Below are 23,889 nucleotides of genomic sequence, written 5' to 3' on the forward strand. Positions count from 1 at the left end.
CCACGGAGTGGGAGCTCTGTGAGGGGGATGTGAGGTCCACCCATATTCTGATCACTGTGCTGTGTCCCCAGCACCTGAAGCCATGCAGGAGGCACTTGGTAACTATTTGTGGAATAAAGAAACGGGAAAACGCATTCTCCTGTATTACAGGTATGAGCAAAACGTGGCACCCTTTTCAAAGGAGGTTGAGCGGCATCTACCAAGGTTGTTAAGTACGCATCCTGTGTTTTCTAAAGAGGAGCACACGGGAGCCAGCACCTCCCAAAAGGGGTGTGTGCGAGCGGTCACAAAAAGACTGGCTCGAGCAGTTACAGGGCAATACTCTTCCTAATGGTCAGACTTGAAACAGCCCCAACACCCCTTGACAGGACAATGAACAACGGGACTGGGGTCCACACATACAGCGGAGCACCCCTCAGCAATCAGAAGGACCAGCTAGAGCACACGTAACCCGGGGAACCCTGGAAAGGCTGTGCTGAGCCAACAGGAGCCAGACGCAACAGAAATCAGACTATATGGTCCCATTTATAAAAGTCTGAGAGCAGAAAATTCACGTCTGCTTTAGAAGTCAAGGCGGCGGGTCCCCGGGACGTGCACTGAGGGGGTGACCTGGCTTGTCGCATGATGCTTTATGATCTGAGTGCCTGTCACATGGGTGTGTTCATTTGTGAAGACATATTAATGCGCTGTGTGCTTCTGATAGGTTCTATTGATTATACTTCAATAATGTTACAAAAAATATCTAAAATATGTAAAGAAATGCACAATGACCCAGCGCTCCACACCATGGCATAGCATAAAGATATTCACTAGAGCATTGCCTTTTTTTTTTTTTTTTTTGACAGAGAGAGAGAGAGGGAGGGGGACAGAGAGAGAATCCCAAGCAGGCTCCACACCGTCAGCACAGAGCCCGACTTGGGGTTCCATCTCATGAACCGTGAGATCATGACCTGAGCCAAAATCAAGAGTCAGATACCTAAGCGACAGAGCCACCCGGGGAACTGCTAGAGCGTTGCTTTTCAATGGCAAAAGGCTGGAAACAAGCTGAACATCCGTCAGGAGGGACTGGAAAGTGAAGCTGGAACACTGGCTGGTAAGGGAACTCTCCACATACTGACAAGGAAGAACTCCAAGATGTGTTGTTAATGGCAAAAAAGCACAGGGCAGAACGGTGCGCATGATATGTTAGTGTTTGCATACTGACCAGTGGTTCTCAAGTGTGGTCCCAGGCCCTGGAGGGCTCCCAAGGCCTTCCCAGGGATCCCTGAGGCAGCATTATTTTCATAACAACACTACATCACTTGCCTTCTTCATGCTCTTTGTCCCACGAGTATACAGCAGAGCTTTCCAGAGACAACATGACATTGTGGTGACGCCATCGCTTCAGTGGCTAATGGAATGTGTGCTGTGTGTTCTGTGTTTTCTAGAATTTTCTAAAGTGAGCTCATGAAAAGATGGTCAACATCATCAGGCATCAGAAACACTGCAAATCAAAACTGCAGGTATCATTCCCAGCAGGTGGGATGACTGTACTCAAAAGGACAGACAATAACAAGTGTTGGCGAGGATGCGGAGAAGTTGGAACCCTCACGCATTGTTGGCAGGAATGTAAAATGGTGGGGCTGCCGTGGAGAGCGGTCTGGCGATTCATTCGATGAGTAAACATGCCGTCACCACATGACCCAGCAATTCTACTGAGAGAACCAGAAGCAGCTGTCCGCACAAAAGTACGTACGTGGGCATCGATAGCAGCAGTGTGCCCCTAATATCTGAGAGGTGGAAACACAATGTCTGTCAGGGGATGAATGGATGAAAAACACACTAATCCACACCACGGAATGTTATTCAGTCACAAAAAGGAACAAAGTACAACGCTTGTTGCAATACGGATGAACCTTGAAAGAATTATGCTAAGTGACAGAAGACAGTCCCCCGAAGACCACATATTGTATGATTCTGCATCCAGGAATGTCCAGAATATGCGAATCCACAGACAGAAAGTAGCTTGGTGGTTGCGGGGGGCTGAGAGAAGGAGGAAACGAGAAGGGGCTGCTACTGGGTGTGGGGTTTCTTTTGGGAGTGATGAAAATGTTCTAAAAGTAGAGTCTGATGATGTCTGCACAACTCTGATAAAAACTATTGAATTGTACACTCTTAAAGAGGGGACTTTATGGTGCATGATTATATCTCAATAAAGCTGTTCTGAAACAAAGAAGGAAGGCAAGAAAGAAAGAAAGAAAGAAAGAAAGAAAGAAAGAAAGAAAGATGGAAAGAAGGAGGGAAGGAAGGAAGGAAGGAAGGAAGGAAGGAAGGAAGAAAGGAAGGAAGGAATAAAGAAAAAGGAAAGGAGAAAGGAGGAGTTCGATATGAGTGATGGATGAATTGACATAAAGGTAACGAGATAGGATGATTGAGGTATTGTATGTCAGGAAGATGTATGGAGGAGGAAGGAAGGAACATAGTTTTAAAAATTAAAACAAAGAAACCCACTACAGGCCTAGCCTTGGCCTGTGACCCTAACTATGGGGAGTGGCCATGAAATGCACCCATTTCCTCCAAGTGCTATATGCTGTGGGACAGGCAAATACAGGGAGGGCCCAGCTAAGGCCACTCAGACCCACTGTGGCTCCAGGTGCCCCGTGAGAGCCAGGAACCCACCCACCCCCCACACTGGGAGACTGCAGCCCCCTGCCCAGCTCTACCGACACCTCCAGAAAAGCCACCATCCCCTCTCAGGATGCCAGTTTCTCTTCCATGAAACAGAATGGCCACACAGACCACGGGAAGAAAGTCTCTGCTCTCACAGGTGCCCCCAGCACAGGACCCGACCCCACTGCCAACCAGGGCCAGGCTGGGGGTGGAACCGGGCAGCGCTGGTCCAGCGGAGCACAGAGCGCGCACCCAGTCTGCAGGGCGGACAGCCCCCTCCCAGCTCCCCCGACAGCCCGCCTGGGGCACACAGGCCTGGTGTGCCCACAGCTGCCAATGTTCAAGGAAAGCCCGAGAGCTGAAATTTACATGAAACCTTCCCATTTCAACCTATTCCCAACAAAATTCCACTGCTTACACAAGTGCTCTGCTGAAAGAAGGTAACGGGCGGACCGAGGGGAGGGGCGTGTGCCATTTTGACAGCACAGCAGGGAGACGCGTGGGCAACACCGGCCCACGTCCTCACTCCACGCAGGCCTTGCTCCTAACGCCTTCGTCCTCACCACAGCCTCGGGCCCATGCAACCGTGCCATTCTGTCAACAAGGAAAGTGGGGCTCAGAGGGGGTGACGTCCCAGATGTCCCAGACCCCAGATCACACAAGTCAGTGGTGGGCTTCAGACTGAGGACTGACGGTGGACGTGCAGGGTCTGGGGGGGAGGGGGGGGGCGGGACCCTTGCCTGCCCATCCTGTCGCTCGCGGTAGGCCCCACACGGCCCTAGCAGTCAGATACCCCATTTCAAGGCCCTGTGGTTTGGAGTGAGGACAGGAAGGGCTGGCCGGGCCCTCTTGTGAGCTCTCCCGGCCGGGCTCTGCTGCTGAGTAGGGTCACAGCCCCCACAGGGCGACTCCGTCCCCAGCCTGCTCCAGGAGCCTGGAGCTCTTGCAGGAGGTAATTCTGTTGCATGCGACCTGGGCTCAGGGGTCAGAATCCCAACCAGGTTCCTTCAGGCCCCACACAAATTTAAATCTCCCGCAGGCCAAGACAAGAAGAGAGGGGAGGGTCTGTGAGGATCCTCTGGGGAACAGGAAGAGTCTAGGCAAGTCCCTTTCCTAGAGTCACGGCCTGGCGATTCTGGGCAGGAGGTAGGAGGGGGCAACTGGAAACCCACAGACATAGGGAAGGCCCAGTGACTGTCCTGTGTCCCTCCTTCCAGCACCCAGAGGGAGTGCTGCACTGCACAAATAAGATCATACCACCTCCTGCCTTATACCTTCAATGGCTCCCCACTGCTCTTGGGACAAAGACCCAAAGCTTCATCCTGAGGATCAACACCATCACGGTCCCCTACCCCTCCCCAGCTTCATCCCAGCCACACAGCCTCCTTCCCATCGATTTCACTCCCTCCAGCTACAGGGCCTTTGCACGTGCTGCATCCTCGGCTTGAAGCACTCTCTTCTCTCTGCTTGCCACCTACTGGCCACTCAACAAGCCCTTGTGCCCAAATATTACTTCCCCCAGGAAGCCTTCCCTGATCCCCAGGAGAAGTCAGATCCCCGAGACAGACTCACAGAGCACACCCACCTCCTTCCTCAGCCCTAGTCATGGCTCAGAATGTCACTGGGTCATCTCCCCCACTAACCCGTAAGCTCCCCAGGAGCAAGGATGGTGCTGGGTTTTGTTCTACACTGTCCATTCAGCATCTGCCACAGCCCATGGACACACCAGGCACTCAGAAATGACAGGGATGAAGACAAGAAGAAACGCAAGGGAACCCTGGATCCAACATTCCCTGCATGTGTGTCCGCAGACGAGCTGCCTGATGCCTCTGCTGTGACCTAAGGGGGCGGCAGTGAGTATTAAAGGGGTTAATTATCACAGAGTTCTCACGACGGTGCTGGCACAAGTCACAAACACTACAAGGGGTGTGCAATTAATACAGTTATTTGAGTTTACAGTTTCTCTGTTAACCGAATGTCAAAGCATCCAAGGATGCCTGCCCTGCAGAATCTGGTTACATGAGGGTCCTGAGTAAGGGGCCCCTTTCCTGCCACGTGGTCTGGGGGCCCACAGGGGTTTGGCTGGAGCCTTTTCCCAGGAGGGGGAAACTCCGACTTCCTGAGGGCCACCCTGCCCCTTGGGGCTCAGAAGGGCGGTGGGGAAAAGTCCCTGGCTCCCTCCATCATGCCAGCCCAGTGGCAGAAGGGGAAGGCACTCTCACAAAGCCCCCTGAGTGACAACAGACATCAGACCCCTTCTCCCCGGCCCAGAGAGCCGGGCATGTGGCTTCCATTAGACCACATCTGGACATGCTCAGAGGCAGCCGGGATCCCTGGCACGGCTCCGCCTCAAAGACGAGACCCCCACCCCAGCAGGGCCTGGAAACCTCCTTCTCCTGGCCCCAGGGCTGCCATGGCAACATGGCTGGGGGTCATTTCCGGCCCCACGGCCTGCCTCTCAGCCAGCCCCACTGGTGAGCAGGGCAAAGCTACCTCCCCAGCTTCTCCCCACTGAAGGCCCCTCCATCACTTGGGATGATGCCCCAGTCCTCTCTCCCCACAGCAGCAGCCAGGGGCCTCTAACGTCCCCACTTCCCAAAGGATGCTCAGTCGGGCACCTGACCCCCACCCATGAGCTGTGTGTCCTCAGTTGCGGCCACGAAGAAATCTGTGTGTGTGCTTATCCATTTAATACCCATCTCCGCCATCAGACCTCGGAAGGGAAGAGGCTGTGCCAGCCTTGTTCGCTGGCACACCCCTGGCACAGACAGCGTGCTCCAAAAACATCTGTAGATTGGAGAAGAGAGGGGGAAGAACCACGGCTAACAGTTTTAACTACTCAGCAAGCGCTGAGCTCCATGCTGAGCACTGGGCACGCATCAGCTCCCTGAAACCTCAAGACATCCCCATGAAGCAGGGACTTTCCTGCTTACAGATGGAGAAAACGAGACCGGAAACGGCGAGCCGCCTGCCTAAGTTGTACAGTTAGTGGAGCAGAGTGCATGGATTGGTGGGTGACGGTGGGAACACTGGGTGAGACGAGGAGGAAAGACGGATGGGGTGGTGGGAGGCAGGCCGGTCCTTGTTTATCTGGCCAGGGCCAAGCTCCCCCAGCTCCCAGCGTCCCACACCTTCCTTTTCTTGCACACCAAAAAGTGCAGCCGCCTGTCCATGCCCTGATGACTCTCTCTGGGCTTTCCATGTGCTGGGCCCTCTGCCAGGACAGCCCTCAGATGGGATAAGGGACACCCAATCAGGGGCCCCTGCCCCCAAGCAGCCCTCCTAAAAGGCCACACCCCAAAATCCATCTGAGAAAGCTCACGGCAGAGAAAAAAAAAAAAAAAAAAAACTAGGGCTCCTCAGAACAAAGAAAGTCTCCAAGATTCCAAAGGCCCAGAACCACAGAGAGGCCTCTGGAGCAAGAGGCAGGGGTGGGGGCGGAGGCTACAACCCAAACACACTGCATGTACCATGCTCCAGCCAGGCCTGCAAGCTCTCCCCGGCTACACATGTACTTCATTACAGCCCCCACCCCACCCCACCCCACACAGGCTCCCCACATCCTGCAGGCTCAGGGCTGGGTGAGGAGGAGCCCCCCTGAAGCCCACTGCTGGGTCTGGCCCACCAACTCCCCCTGTGGGACCTGGAGCCACTCCTCTCTGACCCGCACGCGCTCGGTGCTCAAGAAGAGCCCACCTCCCCGGCGTGTGGGAAGGATCCAGCCACGGCAACGGGGCCTGGCACCCGGGAGGTGCTCGGCAAGGGTAAGTTCTGCGCCCCACTCGCCATGACCGGGCTGGAAGGAGAGCCATCTGGCTGGGGAGACTGACTGCAGGTGAGGGGAAGCCTGCGGCGTCACCCCCTCGCCGCAGAGGCACAAGCTGTGCACAGTCTGTGTCCGACCAGAGCCGCAGGACTTGAGAGCTGTGGGCAGCAGGGTGGGCGTCCGGGAATGCTGCAGAAATCCCAGATCCCTCTCCTCTCTCTCTCTCCCTCTCCCTCTCGCTCGAGAGGAAGAGAGACCGGGGGAGAGCAAGAGGGAGGCCCCCTCGTGCCCCCCGCTCCAAGAAACCTTCCCAGACACCACCCAGGCATCCCTCCCTCACAGCCCCCAGCCTACGGACATGGGCCACAGCGGTCCATTTCTGCCTCCCCAGGGCCCACCAGGGCCTGTTCACAGTGGATGCCTCAAGAAGGCTTATAAGGAACATTTACACAGAACACAATAGCTCCCTCAGCTATGGGGAGGGATCTCTAGACCATCAGACACCCGCCTAGGGTACCCTCAGAGGTGAGCCAGGGAGCCAGGGAGGGGTGGTGGTGAGGGGATCAGACAAGGCATAAAGATTCAGGGAAAAGCTTCCTGGAGGAGGTGCTGCCTGAGCTGGCTGGGAACAGTGTGAGCAAATGGGTGGAAGAGAGGGAATGTGTCAGTATAAGGTGCTTGTGGGATGGAAGGGGAACTAGGGTGAGAGAGGGTGACAGGGGGTGGCCAGAAAGCCCCCACCCATTCCCTTTCATTCACCTTATGTTTACAAAGCACCAACGGTGTTGCAGGCCCTGCTGGAGGCCCTCAGGCATAGCAGAGGAGATGACAGATGCGGTCCCTTCACTCGTGGTACTAACATTCCACTAGGGGAGACAACATTAAAGAAACTATATACTATAATGCCAGGTATTTCTAGGAGAAATTCAAGCGGGGTAAGAGAAAGGTGGGGTGCTCTTTTAACTGGTCAGAGAAGGCCTCTCCGGGGAGGTGACCTTGAAAAGAGAGCTTACAAGAAGGAAGGAATGAGCCAGATGGACACCTGGGAGAACATTTCAAGAGGGGGGAGCAAGTGCAAAGGCCCTGGGGCTAGAAGTTACCTGACAGGGGGTAGGAAGCCAGTGCAGAGTGGGTGAGGGGGAGAGACCCATAGGGACTGAGTGTTTAAGCCCCAGCCACAAATTCATATGTTAAAACCCTAATGGGGATGGTATATGGAGATGGATCCCTGGGGACATAATTAGGCCATGAGGGTAGAGCCCTCAGGATGGGATTAGTGCTTTTCTAAGAGATGCAAGAAAACGCGCCCCTTCTCTCGTGTATCTCAGGTGAGATATACCCTCATCGGCCAGGCAAGGACATAACGAGCAGACAGCCAGCTGCAAACCGGGAAGCAGGCTCTCACCAGACACCAGGTCTGCCGGCACCTTGATCTCGGCCTTCCCAGCCTCCAGAACCGTGAGAAACAAATACTTGTTGTTTAAGCCCCCTAGTCTGTAGCATTTCTGTTAAGAGCAGCCAGAAGAGACCAAGACAAGGGTGACGGAGAGGGGGTCCAGGAGGTCACACTCCAGACTGTGCCGAGCCTGTGGCCCGAGAGTGAGTTCTGGCTTCTACTCTGAGTAGGTGGGAGCTAGAGCAGAGTGCTGAGCGGAGCAGGGACGAGAATGACAGGTGTGTAGACAGGACCCATGGCCGAAAGGGGTGGCGACCTGGTACCGGGTTCTCACAAGGGGCCCCAAGAGGCCACATCCCTTCTGCTGCCACCGCGGGACGGAGAACACAGCCCTGCCCAGAGGCTACTCTCAGGGAGGATGTGAGCAATTAGCTGTGTCTGCAAAACTCCCCACTTCCTGCCAGGGCACCTGTGGACCCCACTGGGCACCGCCTGTCCCTGAGCTAGAACCCTCCTCAGGGACCCTCCAGCCCTGATAAGGTATGCCTAAGAAGCCCTCAAGCACAGCCCTAGAGGCAGCCCAACGCCTACCGCAATGGGGACCTCACCCCTACCTACCCACCCCACCCCCAGGAGCAAAGCCAGGGAGAAAGCTCCATCATGTTAGAGTCCCCGGCCCCGTAGTGTGGGGGCTGGGCTGGCTGCCTCTAGCCTGGCCCCACAGACTCAGCTTCCCCTGCCCCAGGCAAGTGTGCAGGGACCTGGGGCACTGAAGGGGCCCTAAGGCCGCCCATCCCTGGGCTGAGGGCTCCTGGAGGAACTAGAAGAGAGTCTTACCTTCAGGGTTACCTCTGGGGACAGAATGGACAGAGTTGGGATCCGTGTCCTCCTCTGGCCGAGAATGGAGCAGCACTGGCGGCTGCCTGGGCGCTTCCTGGGTAGGTGGGACCCAGGCTGCCTCACGAGGAGATGTCATCAGGATGGTGTGGGTACTGGGCTTCGTCGTGCCCTCGGGAGAGCTCGGTGTGGACTGCGTCGGGGGGACGCTGGCCGTGCTTGACACCGGAATGGGCCCGGCTCCCTCTTGCCCGGCCCCGCGGGGAGTGACCTGGGCTTCCGGGATGAGGTTCTCTTCAGGCCCTGCCCTAGCCTCTGCCTTGTCCTCCTGGGCAGGGAGACCAGGCCCAGCTGGGCCTTCAGTGGGCCGGCCATCCAGCTCCCCGGGGCCACCTGCGGCTGGCTGCTCCCTGAAGGTCAGCTCCTCTGTCTGCCCCTGCCCTGCCCCGTGGCTGTCCTCCGTCACTCTCCTGGCTTTGGCTTGCACGGGGGCCGGGGGACCCAGGGCAGCAGCCGCCGTGGGCCTAGGGAGGGCGGCCGGCCAGGGGGTGGCCTGGATGGCGGAGGACGGCTGACTGCCACCTCCCAGAGCGGCTGGGCCCCCTGGGCCCGCCTGGAGCTCTCCCGCCAGGGCTGCTGCAGCTTCCGCCTCAGCCACCTCCTGGTCATAGCTGTAGGGGTCCTCGTAGTGCCTCTCGGGGTCACCCTCCTCAGCATCCGAGAAGTTCCCGGTGGCAGCGGCACCTCCATGGCAACCGGGGAGCTGGTAGCAGATGAGCTCACCCCCGCTGTCGGGACAGTGGCAGGCCCGGCAGGGCGGGAGGTGGACCGTGTGGCCAGCAGCATACTTGCGACCGCCATGGATGCAGCCCACCTGGCCGCACTGCGGGCAACTGTCGGCCACCAGCACGGCCTCGATGCAGTTGGGGGGCAGCTCCGGGCACAGCATGAACTGGCAGCTGATCTTGCCACCACCAGGTGGACAGGTGCACTCGGTGCTGCCGAAGTCCACGAAGTAGGACTGGCCGGCAGGCACCCGGCCACGCACAAAGCCCCCCTGCAGGCAGTCGTAGTACTGGTAGCCTTCACAGGCACAGCCCCGCTGCACACATGTAGCACAGCAGGCACCCGGCTCCAGGGCCTCCTCGATGCAGTTCTCCAGCGGCGGGCACTCGACACCCGTGCAGTCCTGCCTCGGGGCCGCCGTGCCGGCGCTCGGGCCCAGGGCCAGGGCCACGGCCAGGGCCAGCCAAGCTCCTGCGGGCTCCCAGAGCAGCGCCATGGTCCACGGCCAGTCCAGATGCCGCCTCAGGATGAACTGCGTCCTCTCCTGCGAGGCCCTGGGGGGAGCAGAAGGAACACCCATCAGCACACAGGTGGACGGAGCGTCGGCCACCTTCACGCAGGCGTGTGCGCCCCTAGAACACGGCACACCCACGCACATGCTCCCGGTCGCGACTGCTCAGATGCACAGACGGGGGCATCCACAGTCACTCAGGCGCCACAGGTGCTGACGTCCTGTCACCAACACAGCCCCAACTCAGGGCCGCTGCCCCCCCCCCCCCCCGCCCTCACCTGCTTTCTGACATATGCCTCCTGAGAGGGAGCCTCCTGCCCACAGTCACACACACACACACACACACACACACACACACATGACCACCCAAAAGATTTCTGTTCTGCAGCCATCCACCCAGCGGCTCGGGCTGCCAGCCAGAGGATGTGGTCAGACAGACGCTGAGCAGGAACAAGCCCCCTCCCCCCAGCCAGCCGAGCCACCCCACCCCGACTGTAGCCCTCAGACCCCAGGGCTCAGGAACACCCCCCAACAGACCTCCTTGGACTACAAGCTTAGCCACAGGAGAGGTTCCTGCCAATGTCCTCAGCTGCCTCAGCAAATGTCACCACCATTCCCAGAATTATCCCCGAAAATTCTGTCCTTCACACCACCCACCCCCACAAGACCTGTCCACTCGCCCCCAGAACAGCTCTCTACCCTCTGCCCTCTTCTCCTCATTTCCCTGGCCCTCCCCCACCTCCAGCCTCACCTCCCATCTGCCCTAGGATATGCCCGTCACGCTCCCCGCCCTCCCCAACTCCACTCAGCCCTTTCTCTGCAAAGCCTTGTGACCTGAGAGCAGCTGAGGGCCCCACACGCTGTGGCCCCAAGCCCTGTCGACGCTTCCCTGCTCCGGCAAGGGCAGATCTGCCATCCGGGTGGGAACCGCCCTGACCCTGCCCTCACTCCCAGACATGGGCTCCTTCTCCACCCACCGCAGCGACCTAAGCTATTGTTTGCAGTCACTTTGCTAAAACCGGCTGGCTTTCTAAAAACAGGAAGGGGAAGAAATACACAATAAAGTGACATCTCTAGTATTTTAAGTGTTTGTCATTGCAAACCTAAAAATATATAATAATAACTTCTTAGAAGTTTCTGATGGGAGGAGAGAGGAAGCAGAGAGCAGAGCCACCACTGTTTCTAGAAGACGCAGCCTCGTGCTGCCCGCCTCCTGGCTGCGCCCAGGCAGAGCGGGCGGGCGGGACTGGAGTTCAAGGGTCAGGGGGACAGTGACAGCAACTCAGCAGCACCCAGCACGGCAGGACAAGAAGGTCTGCCTCTGCTGACCAGTCAACCAGAACTGGTGCTGGGTTATGGCTTCATAAGACGGCTTCACGGCCGTTCTGCCCGTGCAGACACTCTGGTGTGGGGAGGCAGGCAATAAACCCACAGCAATTTGGCAGATTACTGAATGCCCGGCAGTAAGAAGCACAATGGAGAAATGAATGACAGAAAGCAAGGAAATGTGACAGGAAGTCACTGGGCTGTGGGAAAGCCTATTTTAACAGGGGTGGTCAGGCAAGGCTTCTCCAAGGAAGTGCCATTTCAGCTGAGGCATGAATCAAAGGAGACGGCCATGTGAATATCTCTGGAGGTAAAGGCATATCTGTATGTCAGCTGGCCAAAGAGCAAGCGCAAAGGGTCCGAGGCAGGACCAGCAGGGGGGAGACGAGGAACAGCAGAGGGCCACCATAGCTCGGCAAATGAGCAAGGATGAGTGTGGGAACAACAGTCAGATCAAGCAGTGCTTCTGGAAGCCTTGGATTGGAGTCTGGAACCATGTGATGGGACTCTTTACTTAAAGGAATTCACCTGGCCTTTGTGTTGAGAACAGGGGAGCTAGACAGGAGCAGGGAGACCAGGGAGAGGGCATGAGATAGCCAGGGTGGCAAGGGAGGGGAAGCAGGAGAGGATGATGGAAAGGGGAATTACTGAGAAGGTAGAACTGACCAGATTTGCTGATGGACTGGATGGGGTGTGACAGGAGAGGAGTCTGGGACGAGCCAAGGTTTTGGTCTGAGCCCCTGGAAGGATGGAGCTGTGGCTTCCTGAGGCAGAGAAAGCTGTCAAAGGAGGGCCTGGTTGGGGGGATGCAGCCCAGTTTGAGCCATGCCAAGTTTGAGAAGCCCAAGGAAAGCCCAAAAGATGGCAAAGACACCGACAGACATCCCCACCCCTGACCCGAGCTGAGAAGCCATCTCAGAAGGCGGGTGGCTCCATAACATGTGACTAGGAATGGGCCATGGGAAGACCCGGGGCCTGTGATCCCCACTGACCAGGGGGATGGCCCTCTACCTGAAGATGGTGGGGCACAAAGGCCCCAAAGCGGCCCTTGAGTCCACTGTCAACAGTGTCATTTAAGGAAGGAAATCTTCACAGACCAAGACTAAAACCCTCTTCCCACCTCTACCCCAATCACACAAACAACACATCCCCCAGGGGCAAACATTCCCACCACCGGCTGGCAGGCTTCTCCCAGACCTTCTCCCAGAGGAACTTTGGTCCCAGCCAGCCCTGCCACACTCCACCCACCCCACCTCACTTTCTCCCATGAGCTGGTCCCCTAGTTCCTCTCGGCCCCCTGGGTGCCCTGGCCCTTGATCCCCCCCAAGCGTCACATTCTGCCCACACCTAGGTGATTCCAGATCTTGGGTTCGCCCATCACTCCCACCCCAGGCCCAGGGGAACCATAAAGAACATCAGGCCCTGACTTTGTGTTCTCATTTGCTGTGCAACCCTGAGCAAGGCCCTCACCCTCTCTGAGCCATTTGTATATAGTGAAGAGCTCCATCACACCTTAGGTCACAGCAGGGGGCCCACAGGTGCTGGTTAGCCGAAAGTGTGTTTTGTTTGTCCCACACAGTGGGTTTTCGGTTTTAAATTAGTTATACCAGCATTTACAAATTAGAAATGTTCATGTGAAAATTCAGGTGGGAAGGGAAGGGAAGGGAAGGGAAGGGAAGGGAAGGGAAGGGAAGGGAAGGGAAGGGAAGGGAAGGGAAGGGAAGGGAAGGGGAGGGAAGGGGAGGGAAGGGGAGGGAAGGGATGGGGGAAAAAAGGAAATCCAGGTTTCTGACTCTTCCTGAAAACCACCAAGCCCTGGCCACCCTCAGATGTCACACAGGGTATGGGCTCCTATAGTCTCCGTGGCCTCATCACTCACATACATGTGGTTGGGTGTGCTTGAATTCAAGGTCCCCCAAGGTCTGCCCCTAAACTGGAAACCTCACGGTCATTCTATGATCTCCAGCTGAAAGAATGGAAGCCTGGGCCCTCTACACGCTGCTCAGAGCCTCCTGGTGCCATCTGAAGGTTGCGTGCCCACCTTTGAGAAGGGTCCACAGGTGAAAAGCTTTCCTCCGTTCAAGGATGGACCAAGCTGCTAGGGGAAGGGGTGAGCTCCCTGTCCCTGGAGATAGGCAAGCAGGGCTGGAAACACACAGGTGAGAAGTAGGAGGCCACAATCTCCACACTGCTGGTTCTCAGATTCAAACATGTCCCTCCTGGAGACTCCAGCTGCTGTTTTCCCACGGCCCCCACAGCAAGTGGCCCCCTTAATGTCTGGCTTCTGCCGACACCCCCTCCCTCCAATCTAAAAAGAAGAGCCACAAGAGGAGGGGCTGAGAAAGGGAGCCTGACCTCCCTGCAGGGGGGAGCCCCAGCAGCCAGACTGTGGTCACAAACAAAGAGCCTAGAGCCAGGCTGCCCAGTGCCTGCAGGCTGGGTCACACACTCCCAAGGTGGGAACTTATTAAGGGCCAGGGAAATGCAAAGCAAAACTCTCACAGATCAGACTGGCAAAGCTGGCAAGTGTTTGCACATTAGTAACAAGAAAATTGTTATTATTATAATGCTAGTTGGCCTAAGTGACCACTGGAGCAGACACCCTGGAGAGTGACCTACATGCCATCAGGCCCACATGGGCATGCACCGCGGGCTTGCAGAGTTCTGCCGCCAGCAAACTATCCAAAGAAACCTGCAGCAGGTCCACAGGCCCACGGTCATCACCGGGTATTCATCCCGTGGTCGGTGGGGATACCACAGCAGGTGCGGGCCACTGTGCCAGTTACCTGTCCCTAGATCCACTCCCCTACCCTTATCCACCCTGCTCTGCACCTGGGAGGCTGACCTCTTCAGACTGGAGGTTCCTGCATCCTTCAACAGCAGCCAGAGGGAAGGAGAGAGAGAGCGGGGAATCTATTCCCCATCTCCCTCCCTTCTTCCCTCCAGGGCAGGGGTTTGGTCACAACTCCAGTTGGGTGACCCTGCTGGGCTCTGAGAGCCGCCTCTCCCCTACCCCTGCAGGCCCAGGGCTCCAAGGACTCCCCACCCACAGCCATGACTCCAAGAACTGCCCCAACCCTGCCCACACTTCTGTTCTAGGTCTCCTCATTAACCACTCCTCTGGTAAACCGTGTGAGCCCCACCCCCACCCCGTTTCCGGCTAGGACCCTGACAGACACACACCCACAAAGACCCTACAGAACTCTAAGTCAATGATTTGGTGTGCACAGAGCAACAAGGATGGACCTTAAAAACAGAACACTAAATGGAAAAGGTAAGAAAAAGCACAAGCCAGCCCGACACCGTTCATGCGGAGTAAAAATACACCCGCCCAAGGTAAAATACACCATTTGCAAAACGCAGGCGAACAGAAACGCACTGAGCAGAACTGGATGTCTGCCATGGTGGGGAAATGGAATGGCGTGGGGAGCAAAGATAATGGGAATAAACCAACCAATAAAATAAAAGCAGGACCCTGCAGAGACCAAGATAATAGTGTGTTATTATTGAGGAGTATAATTAACTTAACTATTAGTGCCTGAGGTCTAGCTGAATAAACAAAAAGAATCCCACGTCCTAACTGGGCCCCCTCTACAAGCAGGAACCCCACCAGCCTCAGGGAGGGTTCAGTGGGGGGTCCTTCCTGCACCCAGCTCCAGGGTGGGGCACGGTCCCATGACCACACTCAGCCAAATCCACAAAGCTTATCCCCTCTTCACTGTGACTGGTTGAGGGATGGGCCTGGGAACACCAGTGAGACTCAGAACCCCAAGTCCTCCCATAGGGGAATGGCAGTGGGGATGCAGGGCCGCCTGGATGAGGCCCGGCAGCTTCCACCTGGGTCTCTGAGGGCACTGGGCCACCAGGGAAGAGGTGTGACCACCCTGCCAGCGAGACCACGTGAGCCCAAGATCCATCCCTCCTGGTCACAGCACTGATGCCCAGAGGCCAGGTGAACACCACTAATGTCCCCAACTGATGCCATGTGGAGCTGAATAAAGGGCCAAGGCAGCCTGAATTCCTGAGCAAATTCCATGCTGCTGTTGTTGTTGCTTTCCTCTGCCAAGGGTCGGGGTCGCTGGTGATGCAGGGACAGGCAACCAGAACCACTGGGATCTAAGCAATGAAAAGCAGATGATCCAGAGGGGGGACACCCCACGGGACAAATGTCCCCCGCCTGTTCAGCACATACGAAAAGCAGAGAGAGGAAACAGACCTGAGACAGAGCAGCCCAATTTGTGTGGGGTCCTGACGGGCCCCAGGTGTGAACTAACCACATGAGAAAGACATTTCAGCTACTTGAGGGGCTGCAAGGACAGAGTAAGGAGCAGCCCATCATTCTGTGAGCTGTGATGGCTGGCACACGCTGGCATTTTTTAAAGATGAATACTTCAGGGTGCCTGGGTGGCTCAGTCGGTTAAGCGGTCAGCTTCGGCCCAGGTCATGATCTCACGGTCCGTGGGTTCGAGCCCCGCGTCGGGCTCTGTGCTGACAGCTCAGAGCCTGGAGCCTGTTTCGGATTCTGTGTCTCCCTCTCTCTGACCCTCCCCCGTTCATGCTTTGTCTCTCTCTGTCTCAAAAATAAATAAACGTTAAAAAAAAATTTTTTAAAAAAGATGAATACCTTTTTTATTAATACTTAATTGGTCATTGTGTCTGTAATATGCCCTAATATATTTCAGCATGAACAAAGGTCAAAAGCAAAATGGCAAAATGTTCACAACCGTGAGATCTAGGTGATGGGTGTCTGGTGTCCTTTCGGGTCTCTTCTGTTTCCGTTTGCCGCTCTCTACAACGAAGAGCCACAGTGGGTGTGTAGGGGGGACGGAAGGCCAGGAAGCCACCGACACTCACATCCGGGAGTGTGTCCCGCTCGGGGGGGGGGGGGGGTGACTCTTTGACTCCCTGAACTGGAGATCCCAGAGCGGCCTCCAGGCAGGACCAGCGGAGGGTGGGGGGGGGGGGGGCTGCAGTCACGGTCTGGGCTGCCACAGCTTCCGTCTTTGTTGATCAGACACCTGCTGTGGGTGGGGCCAGTGGGCATTCTGATGTAGCCTGGGTCAGGTTCTCACGGGTGGGGGTGGGTGCACACTCAGGAAGGATCCCTTCCCAGGGAGCATCCCCCAAGATAGGTGGCTAAGCGCACTGTGTGGAGACATGCCTGCTCTCTCACCACCCCTCGCAGGGTTCCAGGGGCTGGCAGCATCAGGAAGGGAAGTCCCTGGCACAGCGGAGTCAGAGGTGCCCTGGGTGCTCGTCAAACCTCAGCTACCCTCCCTCGCTCTGTCTGCAAGCTCCTCTCTCTGCTGCCCTCACTGCTGCTGCTCCCAAACTCAAACACACATCTCTGCAGCACCTCCTACAGCTCCCATCCACAGCAGGCCCAGATGAGAATGGTCTGGGCCGGCCAGGCCACCCTGGTGTCCCCCAGATGGCCCTGGGAGACACCGATTCATCGCCAGGGCCGTTATCAAAAGCGGGGTCTGGCTCTATACAGCGTCAAATCACAAGATAAGGAAATGCTTCCTTTCGCCCGTTCTCTGATCCTTCTGGTCTCGACAAGAGCAGGCTTGCCAAAGCCAGCAAATAAAAGCATGAGACATGCAGTCACAGTGGAACTTCAGATAAGCAACGCGTAATTGTTTAGCACAAGTATGTCCTGTCTATCTTATTCATCGTCTATCTGAAATTCCAATTTAACTGGGCATCCCACATTTTTACCAGGAAACCCCAGACAGAAAGAAAAGCCCAGGTTGGTGCTGGTATGGCTTCAAAACTTTTTAAATATTCACAGGGGGTTCTCTCTTTTTACACAAGAGACAGCTATATGAAAACAATGGGACTTTCAAGCACCTGGGGATGACAGAAGGGAAATAAACACACAAGACACTTGTAGACTCACCAGTTACAAACATGTGAGTCATCAGGACCACCTGGCCCTGCTCCTTCCAGAAGCCCGGCCCACACAGCTGCCCCCTGCGCCCCCCCCGCCCCGCCCCCCGCAAGTCCAGCCAGAGAGGGTCACAAACCAGCCGTCTGCTCACCGTCCACGTTCGGGGGCCCGTGTGTGCTTTTGAAATTAGTTGCTAATGTTATAACATTTCAGTGTCATTAATGTATAATGAACTTAATGATAACATTTAAAACCAGAACACTTTGGGGGAACCTGGGTGGCTCGGTTGGTTGAGCGTCTGACTCTTGGTTTCAGCTCAGGTCACGATCTCACAGTCGTGAGATTGAGCCCCACGTCGGGCTCTACACTGAGCGTGGAGCCTGCTTGGGATTCTCTGTCTGTCTGTCTGTCTGTCTCTCTCAAAATAAATAGATAAACATTAAAAAAAAAAAAAAAAAAAGAAGACTTTGCACTGAAGCTAGACCCCCAACTTCTCCAGGAAAACCAGAAGGTAGGACCTGACAGCAGGGTGTCTCTGGTCCACAGCAGGTCCACAGTCATTCCCCGTTGGCATCAGTGGACTCCCTGGTTCCTCTCTATCCCCTCGGACCCTCCTGGGCCTCGGGCTTCTCTTGTCCACACCCAAAGGACGGAGGCCCAGAGGAGGTGGGAATTCCTGCTCCCTCCTGCCCAGGGTCACCTCCTGAAAGTCCTGGTCTCCTGGGTTAGGACCCACCTCTTCTCTAAGTGGTAGACAGTGGGGATTTTGCCCCTTGCAAGGATCCCCCTACTGTCCGGGTGGCACAGGAGGCCACAGTATGTCAATCCTAGCAGATTCTGACAGCATCCCAGTCGTACAAGATACACAACCATGGCGAGGAATGTGGGAGTTACAAACTGTCTTTCACGGAGACCCCCAGAAGCAGAGCCTGACATGGGTTCTCATGCATGTGACTTAGTGGGGGACGACTCTTGGAAGAAAGGGAAGGGACAGAGGGGACAACACTGGGCAAAGATGTGCTACTGGCTGGAGTCCGGCACCAGCCTGATCCCTGGGGAGCCTTGTAGTGCGACTGGCACCCCAGGGCTCATCCCATTCAGGGACCTCAGACAGTGACTGGCCAAGGGCCACGGTGGGGTGAAGGGGGAAGGATAACTTGCCGGGCATGCAGTGGGAGGCAAGACCTGTGGGCCAAGGACGAGGATCTGGAGAAAGATGCAGGTGGGAGCCACTAGCAGCCAACACCTGGGGCAGCTGGGGGATGAGTGTGCCCCCAGGTGACAGGGACCAGACAGGGCACCAGCAATGGCCACAGCATCTCACACACACACACACACACACACACACACACACACACACACCAGGCAGAGGCAGATAAAATAGTACAGTCCTACAAAGTGTCCCAACACCTACCTTTAATTTATAATTCAGTCTGAGATCACCCCAAGCTCAGAAAGGTGAGAAATAATGTACTGAAACAGCATTTGCATACCCACGTTCATTGCAGAATTATTCACAACAGCCGAACGGGAGAAGCAGCCCAGGTGTCCATCAACCGATGAGTGGATAAATAAAATATAGTCTCTATATACAATGGAATACTACTTGGCCTTAAAAAGGAAGTTCTGACACAAGTCACAACACGGATGAACATTGCACTAAGTGAAATAAGCAGGCACGACGGGACAAATACTGTATGATCCCACTTATATGAGGTCCCTGGTGTCATCAAGCTCATAGAGATTTAAAGTAGAATGGTGGCTGTTAGGAGCGGGGGATGGGGGAGGTGGGGAACTGTCCAACAGGGACAGAGTTTCAGTTTGAGAGACACAAGTCCAGGAGATGTGATGTTTGCACAGCAGCGTGAATGTACTTAATGCCACCAAACTGCACAGTTAAAAATGGCTAAGATGGTCCATTTTATGGTATGTGTATTTTACTACAGTAAGAAGCAAAAACGCATGCACTGTGGGGCCGGAAGTGAGTTATTAGAGAGCACAGAAAGGCAAAGAAAGAAGGATTGCACTGAAGGCCCAACAGGAAACCAGGGCTGTTCCTGAGACCTCCCCTTGATAGTAAGCTTCCTGGCAGCCAAGGCCAGAAGGGAAATCAAAGGATGATCCAATGCTCCTTGTCTGATCAGAGGAAGTCATCTAGTTCATCGAGAAAAATAAACTTGTTCTTGGCACAAAATATTAGCGGGGATTTTAGCTGCTGGCTAGGTTCACATTCAACGATCACTTCCTCAGTGCCAACACAATGCCAAACCCTGGCCCCACAGTTTCCAGGGAAGGTCAGATCACCAGTAAAAGGTGGCATGGGGGTTTGAACCCAGGTCTGTCCAGCTAAGGGAATACAGCCAGAGTCCTTTAGCTTGTAGATATTTATCACACACTTGCTACCTCCCAGCTCCTATTATAGGTACTGGGATGTGGCAGAAAACAAAACCAGCAAATGGGGCCAATGTCCTGGTGGAGGGAAAAGACAAGGAACAAATAAATAAGAAGATAATACGGGCATTGTTTAGAACAGGGACCGGGACCCTTCTTTGGCAAGAGTGGTCAGAGTAACCACATGTAAGAGGCGACATCTCAGCTGAGACTTGCCTGGCAAAAATGTGGTGGCCATGCAAAGATCTGGGAAATGGCATCTCAGCAGAGGTAACAGTATGTGCAAAGGCCTTGAGGCAGGAACCAGCCTGACACGCTGTGGCTGATATGCAAGGAACAAAGAAGAGAGCAGGACATGGCGAGTTGAGCAGCAAGAGGAGAAAAGGTGGAGGAAGCGATGTGAAACTGAAAAAACAGAGAAGCTCTGAAGAGGAGGTCCACCAGTCCCCCAGGTGCAGTGCCCCCCAGAGAACTCAGCAAAGCATCTAGTGCATTTAGCAGACACTGTTCCAACAGGGTGGTGGGACCAGCACTGCGTCCAGCACACTGAGAATTCAAGAGGGAACTGCAGACATCCTTTTCAAGGAGCCTGAGGAAGATTCCAGTCTATAAGGTCCAAAACCAGGTAAAATCTGAACACCATACAGGGAATGCAAATATAGGAGGCAGAACTGAAAAGCCAAGTTAGAATGGTCACCATAAAAGTCTGGTGGGGGGGTACCTGGTTAGGGGAGGGAGACAGGGAAGGGCCAGAGGAGCTCCTGGGGGTGGGCGGGGGTCCTCTCGATTGACCCAGGTAGTGGTTACTCGAGGGCTTGTTCAAAGGTACGCTGACTTTTATGTACTTTCTTTGTATGTGTGCTTTTTCACAATAAAAGAGTTTTTTTAAAGAAAAGAAAAAAGGGCCAATTATAGTAGCCCAGGAAAAGAAAACAAGAGCGAGAGAGGGTGTTGGCAGAGACATGGGAAGGGGGGGGGGTGTGAAAAACAGTCACAAATTACCAAAAGAAAAGTGATCACGTTTGGCTTCTGTCTTTGCAGTCTTATTTTCCTTCATTTCCTTGTGGGAGAAAGTCTTTATAATTGCTGGCGTCCTTTGCAAGAAGACAGGGCTGGCCATGAGGAGAAGGGTTACAGGGCCAAGGGTTTGTCCGGGAGGTGGGGGTCTGGGAGAGCCTCAGCAGGCGTGTGCCAGTGGACAGCCAGGCAAGGCTGAAGGCACAGGTCAGTGGCCTGAAATCCCCGAGGAGGTGGGAGGAGCTGGGGACAGCGTGCAGGGGGACACCGCATCTCTGAGCTGGGTGCAGAGTGCTGAGGAACATCAGGGCCCCGGGGGGGGGCCATAGAGAGGGGCAGGGAGCCTTGTGTCCTCACATGCTCACTGGCCCTTGGGGATGGCCAAAGGGGTGAGCTCATGAAAACACTGTGAAAAATCATCCTTCAAATAGAACAGCCAGGGTAGTTTCCCCTCCCTACCCTCTCCTCCCTTTAAAAAAAAAAAAAAAGAAAGAAAAAAAAAGGAAATGAATAAAAAGCTCCTTACAGGCTGAGCGAGAGCTGACCCTGTGTATATAATCACTAATCTCATTACCAACATAAGCAGGTGAAAAATTACAAAGATGAATGTCCGTGACTTATAATCAACCTTTGAGGAAAGAAAATGTTGCTTTTGGCACTGGGAGGGAGCTGCTATTTTCCTTCCCCACAAGTCACAACTCTGGAAAGAGGAAATGCTCCCAGAGAGGAGCGATGAGAAATGGGCCTGCCCATAGCCACACTGAGCTCACTGCTCTCCCCACCTGGCGTCCAACGCCCTCCACCCGGCCCCAGACGGATGGGCAGTGTCACACCCTTGACCTCTCCCTCTCTCCGGGAGATCCAGGCATCTTCCACCCAGCCCGCCCTGTCCCAGCCTCAGGAGGCTTTTCATCAGATCTCCTCACACCCCTGCTCAACATCCTGAATGGTTCCCTTGGAGAACCCAGGAAAAGCTATGCATAATACACCACCCTCCACCAATGAAAGGGAAAATGTGAGCAAAGCTTGGTAGTGGACAGGGGGTGGTTTCTGACCATCCCATTGTACATTTACCTGCCTTCCAAGAGCAGCCTGGGGGCTTCATTCTGGCATCCACCCCCCCCCCCCCCCGTCCCCCACTATCAGGGTTTCCTATTCCTGTCACGACATGCGGAATTCAGACCCGGACACCAGGCCAGCACGAGCCCAAGAGACCCAATACAGGTGAGATTTGGGGCAAGTGGTCTCTCTCTTCCCCACTGGACTGGACATGAAGTGATTTAATGTCCAGGACCCCTGAAGCCATCTCATCCTCAGGTGGAGGATGGCACCAACACCCAAACAAGAAAAACCCAAAAGGTGGGGAAAACAAACAGTGATAGCTGTCGAGAACCTGGACCCAGCCACGCCTAATTGAAAAACTGACAGGAACCCAGCGTGTTAAGCTAACCGGGACCAGGTTTTCTGTCACTTGCAATTGAGAGTCTTAACAGAAAAATGGGCAAATACCAAAAACTTCTGTGTATCATTTTAGGTGTCTCACAGACCACTGGTTGAAGACCCCTGGCCCAGGAATAAAGTGAAAACCCCTAAGGGTGGCATTCAAAGTCCATCACCATCTAGCCCCACCTATCTTCCAAGCCCATTTCCCTCTGCTGTCTTCCATTCACCCAATTCTTGATAAACTGGAAACTCTGGTTCCCAACCCCTCATCTTTGCTTATATCACTGTCCCAGACCAGGGTGCCCTCTGTTATGAATCTCTGAAGACTAAAATCCCAGCTCCTACTTTAAGGCTAAGCCTTGTAGATAGATGGACAAGTGGATGGCTGGGTGGGTAGGTGGGTGGATGGATGGATGATGGATGGATGGATGGATGGATGGATGGGTAGATCTGTGGGTGGATGGGTAGATGGATGGGTGCATGGGTGGGTGGATGGGTGAATGGGTGGGTGGATGGATGGATGGATGGATGGATGGATGGATGGGTGGTGAGTGGCTGATGAGTGGGTAGCAGGTGGAAGATAGATGGATGAGAAGGTGGATTAGTGGATGGGTAAGTGAAATGGTACGTAGATAGAGAGTTGATGAAGAGATGGATGGGTGAACAGACCGATGGTGGACAGATCATAGATACATGGGTGGGTGAATGGATGGCACACAGAGGACAGACGGAGGGGAAGGTGGGTTAATGGGTGGGTGTATCAGTGTGGGAATGAATGGCTGAGGCACGACTCGATGACCAGGCAGGCAATGGATCAGTGGACAAGTGGAGGCATGAATGGTAGGTGGGTACACAGGTGGTCGGGCAGCAGACAGGTAAGTTCTCCTGATGCTCAATCAGTGCTCTTCCCAGACCCCCCAGAAAACCCTAGAACAAGGCCAAAGGCTCCCCTATAGGCCAGCATCTCAGACAATTCTTGGCCACGGTGAATAGCTCGGAAGCATAGGCCCCAGCGTCGCATTGGCCTACATTCACAGCCTAGCTAAGCAGATTCCCACTGTGTGACCACAGACCAGAAGCTGAGCCTCATTTTCCCCATCTGTTAAATGAGAAGCATCATGCTCTCCCTACAGGGTGCTGTGTGCTAAAACAAAGAATTATGTGCAGAGTCTAGCCCTAGGCATGGCATAGTCAGAGCTGACAATAATTTCCATCCTATTAAAATAAAATTGTTCCAGGGCCTAGAAAAAGAAAAGGGGTGGCCTTCTCTCATTTTGTAAGACTAGGAAAATCCTGATACCAAAACCAGACGTGGATACTATAAGAAGAGAGAAGTATAGGCCAGTTTCACTTATGAATCTAGCTGCCAAGTCCTAAATAAAATACCAGAAAATTGAATCCAGCAGCATATTATGGGGATAATAATATATTGTGCCCAAACAGTGTTACCTCAGGAATGCAAGGGTAGTTCAATATTAAAAAATCAATGCAGTTCAATAAAAGAAAAATCCTAAAGGATCATCTCACTAGATGCTGGGGAAAAAAATTCAATAAAATTTGACATTTTGCAATTAAAAGCTCTGAGACTAGTCAGCTCCTTCTGGTAAAAAGGACCACCTCCAGGTTCCTATGGAAATGGATTCACCCATCCCCCCCCCCCCGAAAATAAACTGGCCTTGGGGGAATTTAATGCTTTTCCCATAGGAACACAGAGGTGGGATTTTAGGCACTGTGGCAGGCCAGTGGGAGAGAATACACGAGGATGTGTGCATGTGTACGTATGCACACACACACACACACACACACACACACACACACACACTCCACATGTGCTGGGCCATCCTCCCCTTCTCCAGCCCCAGGCAGTGGGTCAC

The 23,889-nt window shown here is 54.6% G+C and overlaps 1 protein-coding gene across 3 annotated transcripts in view; it reads right to left on the minus strand.

Annotated features, from left to right (window-relative positions):
* FBLN2 (fibulin 2) overlaps positions 1-23,889 on the minus strand; it is an 89,136-nt gene that overhangs the window by 51,284 nt on the left and 13,963 nt on the right. For 2 of the 3 annotated variants that reach the window (XM_030307493.2, XM_032592361.1), the window contains exon 2: positions 8,649-9,988. In XM_030307493.2, the coding sequence (XP_030163353.1) occupies positions 8,649-9,930 (1,282 nt within the window). In that variant the 5' untranslated portion in view covers positions 9,931-9,988. Of the gene's footprint in view, positions 1-8,648; positions 9,989-23,889 lie in introns of those variants that run through there. The other variant, XM_030307494.2, reaches the window with a different exon arrangement.

This window comes from Lynx canadensis, chromosome A2 (assembly GCF_007474595.2).
Source record: "Lynx canadensis isolate LIC74 chromosome A2, mLynCan4.pri.v2, whole genome shotgun sequence".
Taxonomy (NCBI): Eukaryota; Metazoa; Chordata; class Mammalia; order Carnivora; family Felidae; genus Lynx; species Lynx canadensis.